At 42.5% G+C, this 10,020-nt stretch overlaps 1 protein-coding gene across 3 annotated transcripts in view; it reads right to left on the bottom strand.

The window, feature by feature from the left end:
- Positions 1-666: 666 nt before the first annotated feature.
- FAM71F2 (family with sequence similarity 71, member F2) overlaps positions 667-10,020 on the bottom strand; it is a 13,315-nt gene continuing 3,961 nt past the window's right edge. For all 3 annotated transcript variants that reach the window (XM_005868964.2, XM_014541825.1, XM_014541826.1), the window contains exons 4-5: positions 6,636-6,754; positions 667-1,012 (exon numbers count right to left, since the gene is read on the bottom strand). In XM_005868964.2, coding sequence (XP_005869026.2) covers positions 820-1,012; positions 6,636-6,754 — 312 coding nt within the window. In that variant the 3' untranslated portion in view covers positions 667-819. The remainder of the gene's footprint in view (positions 1,013-6,635; positions 6,755-10,020) is intronic.

Raw genomic sequence — 10,020 nt, 5'->3', positions numbered from 1 at the left:
TACTGTATGCGCCTGACCAGGAGCGGGGAGCAAACATGAAGCCCAGGTACATGCCCTTGACCAGGAATCAAACCTGCAATCACCTTAGCCAGTTTGGCTCAGTGGATAGAGCATCCAACTATGGACCAGAGGGTCCCGGGTTCGATTCAAGTCAAGGGCACGTACCTCGGTTGCAGGCTCCACCCTAGCCTGGATCCTGGTGGGGGTGCATCCAGAGACAACTAATCAATGTGTTTCTCTCATATGGATATTTCTCTGTCTTTCTCTCTTCCACTCTCTCTAAAAATCAATGGAAAAATATCCTCATGTGAGGATTAAAACAAAACAAAACAAACCCCCTGCAACCCTTCGATGCTCTAACCACTGAGTAACATGGGCCAGGGCTGAGGATTTCTTTCACTTTGGACTTGGAGCAGCGCTGCCTGTTGTCCCCTCTCCCTTTGAAAGAGAAAGTTGGATATCTCGCCTGGCCATTTCCTCTGGATTGGCTTTCTTGACTTTGCTCGACTGCTGTGGGATTTTAATTGAGCAGAAGGAACTTTCCCCCACTTATTTTCCCACGGAGTGAGCTCCTGCTCCCAATCAGTCCTTCCCTGCAAACCCTCCCCCTTCCTCCCCCCACCCGGCCCTGGCCATAGCACAACCCACAACAATTAGGGGCCCACTTGGAGGTTTATTGGTGGAAGTATAGGAGCACCTTGTTTTAAACACCATCTTACTTCTCCCATGGTCATTGGCCCACGGTGGGAAAACAGCATGATGGGAGGCTGTAGCCAGTGCGCCGACTAAAGCCAGGAAGATCACCCGTTTGGGTGGGTGTCAGGGTCCCAGTAAGTTCTCTCCTAGGGAACTGGCTACAGGAGCCTGTGGTAAGCACTCGTCTGGATTCTCTTGTTCCCAGAGGCTGTGGCCCAAAACGGCTCTCATAGGTACAATCACATTGGCTGAAGATGCCACCGGCAAGGGTGTCTTCCTGTCGCTCTTGCAATCCTTGATTTTAGTGGCCTGTTTTCTGTTGGAACCCAGGAAGTTTGGGGCCATTGAAAACAATAGAAGAAAAAGAAAGCATTGTTAAGAGTTTAATTATAAAAACTGCTTTTTAGTTATGTCTTTCCAGCATGAGCGGCTTGAACACAGATGTGACTATGGAAATGATGGGCAGTGAAAACACGTAGAGATGGGATGATGTAGCTGAGAAGGACTTGAGTGGAGGAAGCCAAGCAGGAGGGAGGCTGGAGCTAAGGCTGCTCTGCTGAAGTGGAACAGACACCCCTCCAAGCCTTTGGCGCTGCGTGGATGTGTTGAGAACCTAATGTGTTATGGTTCAAAGGCAAAACCGGAGCCTACCGGGATCTGCCTGGCGCCCACTATAACCTGCCTGGAGTCAGCGTGAGTGCAAAGGAAACCTCAGACAGTTCTCCAAAACACGACAACTTAAAAAACCCACAGCCGGCAAGCTGGCATGGCTCAGTGGTTGAGCATCGACCTATGGACCAGGAGGTCACGGTTTGATTCCCGGTCAGGCCATATGCCCGGGTTTCAGGCTCTATCCCCAGTGTGGGGCGTGCAGGAGGCAGCTGGTCTATGATTCTCTCTCATCATGGATGTTTCTACCTCTCTCTCCCTCTCCCTTCCTCTTTGAAATCAACACAAATACATATTTTTAAAAATCACAACCACTTAGTGTGTCTAGAAAAACACACAGTGTGGTTAAAATTTTGATTCCAAAGGCAATACATACTTATATTAAAAATGAAAAATATAAAAACTATAATAAAGCACCAAAACAAAATAAAAACCCCCCACACTGTAACTATTCAGAGATAAATGCAGTGAGATTTTGTTTTTTTTAGGTGAAAATAATTCTAGAGTTACTTCGCTAGAGACTGGCAATGTGGTTGAATAATCTAAAAAAACCCACCTCTTTGCCACAAAACACCTAGAAATGTAGATAAAATATCGTTAACATAGTTTTAAATGCATTGTTGAGCTCACAAAAAAGTAAAGAAAAATCCTAAGGGACAAAAATTATAGACCAGCCAAATGTGAGCTGAAGCTAGGGCTGCCCAAGGGACTTGCCAGTCTTGGTAACCAGGGCGTGGTGACACAGGAGATAAATCCTGGGCCCTAGCCAGGTGGGGGAGTTTACTGAGGTATCGGCATAAATCCAGGACTTTCAAAGCACCTTCTCAGCAAAAGGGTACACCAGAAAGAAACCCATCCAGTGCCATAAACTTATCTATATCAATCTGGATTCTGGGTCAAAAAGAAGCCTCTTCTGAAAATTCTTATCTTTGGGCCTGTCTTCGTGCTGGTTTGCAGGCTGACACATGGTCCAACAACTCCCAAGCTGAGAAACTAATATAAAAAATGTCTCCCGAGTCAGAAGATCTCTGAGGTAGAAGCAAGCTTACAATGGTTCTCCCCCCATTCCCAATTCAGCAACATGAGTCCCACAGATAATGGCCTGTTTGAGATAAACTCACGAAGAAAATGACAGCTACAGAGGCTCCAAGACCCACATGGCTTCGGGGTCTGTGTGAGAGGAAGCAGAGAGGCAATGAGGCATCTGAGGGACTTGAAAACAGGAGAGCCCCTAAATCGCCCCAGATTCTCAGTGGAAAGTGCAGCAGGCGAATTAGAGAAGAAGAAAACTGGAAGTAGAAACTGGAGTCCTTCCATGGTAAAGCCTCAAGGGCGGAAGCAGTATGTGCCTTACCAACGCTCAGAACCATCAGAATACTCTCCCTGGCAGGGCACAGCCTCATAGTAGGGGAAAACCAACGGAAATGGAATACAAATTGAGTAGAACGGGAACAGAAGAGCCGAAGGAAAGGGCAGGATCAGCTAAAGATAAGAGAGAGGAACACAGTCCCCAAAGGTCATTAATGCTTCACAAAAATGACACAAGAGGAAGCACTCGAGCCAAAACCAGAAAGCCATCGTGACCCAGCTATCATTCTCAGAGGTTGAGAAAAACCATTTCACATAAAAATAAATCGCATCAGAAAAGGATCATAATCAAAACCCACACAAAATCATATAAGAAAAGATGCAAAGCATAATAAATCCTTGAAGACAATAAAAGCACACTAAAAAGATGTGCTGCATGTCCTAGCAGGTTTAGCTCAGTGGTTAGAGCATTGGCCCTTGGACTGAAGGATCCTGGGTTCAATTCTGGTCAAGGCATGTACCTCAGTTGCAGGCTCAATCCCAGGTCTTGGTGGGGGCATGTGCAGGAAGCAACCAATCACTGTGTCTCTCTCACATTGATGTTTCTCTATGTCTCTCCCCCTCTCTTCCACTCTCTCTAAAATCAATGGATGCAAAATTATGTGCAATGTGTTAAAAGTGTTTGATACAATATTATTGTTTTCTTATATTTTTTACATTTTTGCATAATTTTTTCTGAAACTCGTATTTGAGTATTCATGACTACAATGTCAATTTTGGATTATATATTTTATTAATAAAATAATTTTTGCCTTCTTTAAAAATAAATAAATAAATAAACAAAATAAAGTCATGGATCCAATGAGGATTAACAACAACAAAAAAAGATGTAGCGCAAAATGAATGCAAACTGCAACCTAGCATTCCAAAATGAGCTAAAAGAAATTAAGAAAATGATAGACTACATAAAAGAACAACATAAGTCAGAATTTAAAATATTGATAAATGAGGTGATAAAACTGAGAAAACAATTAGACATTTTAAAAGAAAGAACCATTATTTCCAAAACAAAGCAAGAAAGAATGTAGCGAGCGCCTGGGAAGGCACATGAGCTGATTGTTGGCTGAATCCAGTGGTGTAGGCAGAGCCACGTCCTGGAAACATACCTTGCCAGAGGCAGGTATGTTGTCAGCCTGACCTTTAGCTCAGGCGCCAGGGCGTGGGTTTCATTATCTAAGTTCAGCAGGAACAGACACAATTATCCAGGCTAAGCCAGGAGTGACAATTACAAAGAAGCCACAAGAATGAAGAATTACAGCTTGATCTTTAACCGTGATTTCACATAATTTCCTTTGTCTTAAACCTGGTATCATGCTGTATGTAATAAATGTGCTGCACTAGCTCTGGGTCACTGTTTCTCCATCTGAGGACAGCATCTCACCTGGCCCCAGCTTTACTTAAAGTCTTTGTGTCTGTCTCTTTTTTTTTTCTTTTTCCCAATCCCCAGCCGCCCCTACTCAGGACTCGTCCACTCTCTAGCTGTGCTAGTGGTGGCCAAGAGAGAAAACTTATAAAAGAACACAAGAGCAAACAAGCAAAGCACATAATGCCTTAAGAGAAATAGAGGGATAGGGAGGAGTTTAAAGAATAAAAAAGAAAGAAAGGGGGACATATATATATATATATATATATATATATATATATATATGACAAAGATAATCCAACATATAAATCCAACATGCAAATAATAAGAGTACTCAAAGAAGAAAGGTTTACAATTCAAGAAAACCGTCTTGAAATTAGAAAGAATGGAAAAAAAAAAGAAGGTCTGGAATGTCCAGATAAAGGCAGACTGTGACCCGGGAGAATTGGGTGAGCACGGCCTCCACTAACCCAGAGTGAGTCAGGAAAGCATTCAGAGAAAGGATGCACGGAGAGTCCTTTGTATGAGCTGCTGCCTCTTGCCCCTCAAGCTGAAAGAGAGGGGCTGCCTGGGACCTTCTGCTGCGACCCTTTGGGGGCCGGGAGACCCAGTAGAGTTGGAGGCACAAAAGACGGAGGGTGAGCCGAAACCGGTTTGGCTCAGTGGATAGAGCATCAGCCTGCGGACTGAAAGGTCCCAGGTTCGATTCCGGTCAAGGGCATGTACCTGGGTTGCGGGCACATCCCCGGTGGGGGATGTGCAGGAGGCGGCTGATCGATGTTTCTCTCTCATCGATGTTTCTGACTCTCTATCTCTCTCCCTTCCTCTCTGTAAAAAATCAATAAAATATATTTAAAAAAAATAAAAAGACGGAGGGTGGGAGAGATGGGAGAATGGGTTTCTTTGGTGGTGAAGTGAAGTTGCTTCTGTGTCCCTAGAGGCACCGTCCTCCTCTCCAATGGCCAGTCAAATTCTGGGAGGATATTATTGAGGACCAGATGCAGACAGCGAGAGAGAGAGAGAGAGAGAGAGAGAGAGAGAGAGAGAGAACACCAGCCTGGAGCCATTGTAAACCCTGCCCAAACAGAGTCCCTTAAGGGACGAGGGACGCTGACCGCTAGTTCCTGGGTAGCACAGACCCCTGCAGAGCCAGTGCCAGAGAGGGGCAGTGGCCAGGCGAAAGGAAGGTCTCACAGCATCACCAGAGTTGCAGTCAGGGGAGCCAGGTAGGGACTTCAAAGAACCCAAGAAAGTGCCTAAGAGAACAAGTCAGCTTAAAATTAGGAAACGGAAGGAGAAGAGGAGCGACTCTGAGGGGCCATCTTAACAGGGGACCAGGCTGAGGGAAGAGAGATGTAATCAGCTCAGAGTTTTGATAGTTTTTAGGCACTGGACTTTTTAATTTCAGAATCGATGCTGCTTTTGCTATTTAAAGGGACCAAAGGCCCTTTCGTATTCCAAGAGGGAGTCCACAAGCTATGGGGCCTGCCCAGAGAACCAGCGTTTACTCAGGAAAGAGGAAAATTTCACCCACTAGAAAAAATTATAAAGGCAGACAAAAATAAATTTGCATTTAGATTATACTCAAAAGTTGAACTTGTTCAACATACTGGCTGCACAGTCTTGCTTTGGGTTTCTATCACTCATTACAGAAAGAATCTACTACACTTACTTAGTAACTTAGTAAAACTTTGGAGCCAGCAGTGGTCTCCCCTCTGGGTTACTGTCTCTTCTATTTCACAGAAGAGATAGAGAAGGCCGAGAGAACTCAGGATTGTTTTATCCAAGGGACCCTTTTGAGTTGGGAATGTAGACAGTCAATATCCAACTCCATAAACTTGCTTTATTAGCTTACCCTCATTCCTCTACTGAGCACCTTCCATATGAAAACACTGGGATTTGCCCTAGTCAGTTTTGCTCAGTGGATAGAGCATCAGCCTGTGGACTGAAGGGTCCCGAGTTCGATTCCCATCAAGGGCAATCGATCCCCAGTAAGGGGTGTGCAGAAGGCAGCCCATCAATGATGTTTCTATCTCTCTCTCCCTCTCCTTCTCCCTTTATCTCTGAAATTAATAAAAAAAATATTTAAAAAGAAAGCACTGGGGTTTGCCTAGAATATTCAGATCCGTCAGCCACAGGCCCTGTTTTCAAGGACAGGCGTACAATAACATGAAGGGGAAAGCCACACGCATGACTCTCTAGAGCAGTGGTTCTCAACCTTCCTAATGCCGCCACCCTTTAATACAGTTCCTCATGTTGTGGTGACCCCCAATTCCATTGTTACAAGTTGAACATAATTAAAGCATAGTGATTAATCACAAAAACAATATGTAATTATATATGTGTTTTCCGATGGTCTTAGGCGACCCCTGTGAAAGGGTCGTTCGACCCCAAAAGGGGTCGCGACCCACAGGTTGAGAACCGCTGCTCTAGAGGAAAAATAAAAGGACTGCAATAGATTGGCAGAAGGTGTCACTGACCCCGCCCACGGCTCTATGCTGTGGGGAGGGTGCTGGAGCTGCCTGCATGGAGGACCCACCTGTCTTCTGTGAGATGGACTCTTCCTGGGAAGTGTGAGAAAATGTCGCTAGTCTGCTCGGCTTTCCACAGCAAGAAGTTTTCGCTGGGCTGGGAGGATGACAGGAGGCTGCTTTCAGGCTGGATGGAGAAATTTACAGTTAGAGGATCAGGTCTCCCCCTCACCGTTCTTGGCCTCCTCCGGCCAGAACCTTGAAGGAACTCACTTGAGTCTTCCGGCCGAGTCCTGGGAACCTGTTCCTTAAATATTAAGCCCCAGAATCACCAGACAAAAGCAATGAGTCACCATGCAGGATCACCTCCTCTCTCTGATGGGCCGCTGTGGCAACTCAGCCCAGAGCACCAGATATGAACATTAAGAACCAGAGCAGTAGAACTATAAAAGCTGACTTTTGAAGTCGGTGATGGCGTACCTAAAGCACACAACTTAAAAGAAAGGAGGAAAGTGTTTAGGAGCCGGAAATCTGATGGTTTTAGGCCTTTCTTCCTGTGCTTCTACCCTAAGCAGGTCCCGAGAAAGCCTTCTGCGTGTTGGGGGGTGGGTGGTGGGTGGGGGGGTAGAGAGGGGGCCTTAAATAAACTAAAATGGAAAACAAATCCTTGGGGGAAGGTATTGCAAAAACTTGTGATTAAAGGGTTAAAATTCTTGATGTATAAAAAGCTTTCGTTTACAAATCAATTTAGAAAGACACAAGGATGCCAATAGGAAAATGGCCAAAGAACAAACAAGACAGTGCATAAAAAAAAAAAAAAATAATAATGTTCAAACACATGCTACTTTAACCTATAATTATTAGAAAAAAATTTTAATTCTCAGTTGTGGTAAGAACACAGTGATACAGAACTCTTATATTATTGGTGAGAGTATAATTTAGTATGAACTTTCTGGAAATAATCTAGCAATATGTATTAAAAACCTTAAAAATGTTCATACCCTTTGAATTCTACTTCTTTTTTTAGTCTTTTTTTATTTTTTAGATTCTTTATTGTTTAAAGTATTACATATGAATCCCCTTTCCCCCATTGACCTCTCCTCGCTCGTTCCCACCCTCCCCTTGAATTCTACTTCTAAAAATCTATTCTGAGAAAACAATAAAAACTGTGGACAATACCTATAAATGCCTGTGTTACCATACAGCAGTAGAGAATGTATGGCCCATGAGCCATATAAGGCCCTTGAAATCATTTGGTCTGGCCCTGCCAAGGCATTAGGGGTGAATTAATTAAATGTTTGACCAAATATAGCAGGCTAATTTTTAAGTTGATAACTTTGTATGGCCCTCGAATGATGCTATAAATATCCAAATGGCCTTTGGCAGAAAGAAGGTTCTCCACCCCTGACGAAAAGTTAGAAACGACTTTAAATATCAGATTTTAGCCCGGCCGGAGTGGCTCAGTGGTTGAGCATTGACTCAGGAACCAAGAGATCACCGGTTCAATTCCAGGTCAGGGCACATGCCCGGTTGCAGGCTTGATCCCCAGTAGGAGGCGAGCATGAGGCAGCCAATCAATGTTTCTCTCTCATCAATGTTTCTCTCTCTCTCACCCTCTCCCTTCCTCTCTCTCTAATATCAATAAAAACATATTTTAAATTAAATAAATCAACAAATATCTGATTTTAGGGGAATGAAGTAAATTTTAATTCATTCATATAATTGAAGAGTATGAAATTATCAAAATGATGTATAAGAACTTTTAAAATTTATTTATTGATTTTAGAGAGAGAGGAAGGGAGAGAGAGAGAAAAAAAACATTGATTTGTTGTTCCACTTATTTATGCATTAGTTGGTTGTTTCTTTGTGTCCTGAGCAGAGATTGAACACACAACCTGGTTGCATCAGGACCAAGCTCTAACCAATTGAGCTACCCAGCCAGGGCTATAAAGATCTTTTAAAAGAAATGGATCGTAGACAAGAAAAAGCTAAAGGAGTTAGTCACCACCAAATCAGTATTCCAAGAAATGTTAAAGGGACTTCTTTAAGAAGAAGAAAAAAAATAAACCAAAAAACAAACAAACAAAAAAACCCCACCCACATGAATAATAAAATGGCAATAACTACATACCTCTCAACAATTACTTTAAATGTAAATGGATTGAATGCTTCAGTCAAAAGACATAGGGTGGAGAAGAAAACAAGATCTATACATATGCTATCTACAAGAGACCCACTTCAGATCGAAAGACACACACAGACTGAAAATAAAGAGATAGAAAAAGATATTTCATGAAAATGGAAAAAAAAATCTCTGGTAGCAATATATCAGACAAAATAGATTTTAAAACAAAAACTATGCCCAGCTAGCGTGGCTCAGTGGTTGAGCATCAACCTATGAACCAGGAGGTCACAGTTCGAATCCCCATCAGGGCATATGCCTGGGTTTCAGGCTTGACCCCCCAGTGTGGGGTGTGCAGGAGGTAACCAATCAATGATTCTCTCTCATCATTGATGTTTCTATCTCTCTGCTTCTTCCTTCCTTTCTGAAACCAATAAAAACATATTTTTAAAAAAAAAAAACTATAACAAGAGACAAAGGACAGACATTTCATAGATGCAATAGCCAAGCTATGGAAACAACCTAAGTGTTCATAATTAGATGATTGGATAAAGATGATGTGGTGCATGTATGCAATGAAATATTACTTGGCCATAAAAAGAACGAATTTTACCATTTGCTACAACATGGATGGTCCTAGAGCAGTGGTTCTCAACCTTCCTAAAGCCATGACCCTTTAATACAGTTCCTCATGTTGTGGTGACCCCAACCATAAAATTATTTTTGTTGCTACTTCATAAACTGTAATTTTGCTACTGTTATGAATCGTAATGTAAATATCTGATATGCTATATGTGTTTTCCAATGGTCGCGACCCACAGGTTGAGAACCGCTGTCCTAGAGGGTATTATGCTAAGTGAAATAAGTGAGACAGAGAAAGACAAATACCATATGATGTCATTTATATATGGAATCTAAAAAACAACATCAACAAACAATCAAAACAGAAACAAACTCATAGACACAGAGAACAAACTGATGGTTGCCAGATGGGAGGGGGGTTAGGGGATTGGGTGAAATGGTGAAGTATAAATTGGCAGTTACAAAATAGTCACGGGGATGTAAAGTACAGCACAGAAAATATATTCAATAATATTATAATAAGTATGTATGGTGCCAGGTAGGTACCAGACTTATCAGGGGGAGCACTTCATAAGTTATATAAACGTCTAACCACTATACTGTACACCTGAAACTAATACAATATTAAATGTTATCTATAGGGGGGGAGGTTGGGGAGATGAGGACACATTTGTAATACCTTAACCAATAAAGAAATTAAAGATTTAAAAAAATGTTATCTATAATTGAAAAAAAGTTAATGGAAAAAG

Source organism: Myotis brandtii, unplaced genomic scaffold (genome assembly GCF_000412655.1).
Source record: "Myotis brandtii unplaced genomic scaffold, ASM41265v1 scaffold280, whole genome shotgun sequence".
Lineage (NCBI taxonomy): Eukaryota > Metazoa > Chordata > Mammalia > Chiroptera > Vespertilionidae > Myotis > Myotis brandtii.
Note: the sequence above shows the minus strand (reverse complement) of the source record. Positions and strands in the feature narration are given on the sequence as shown.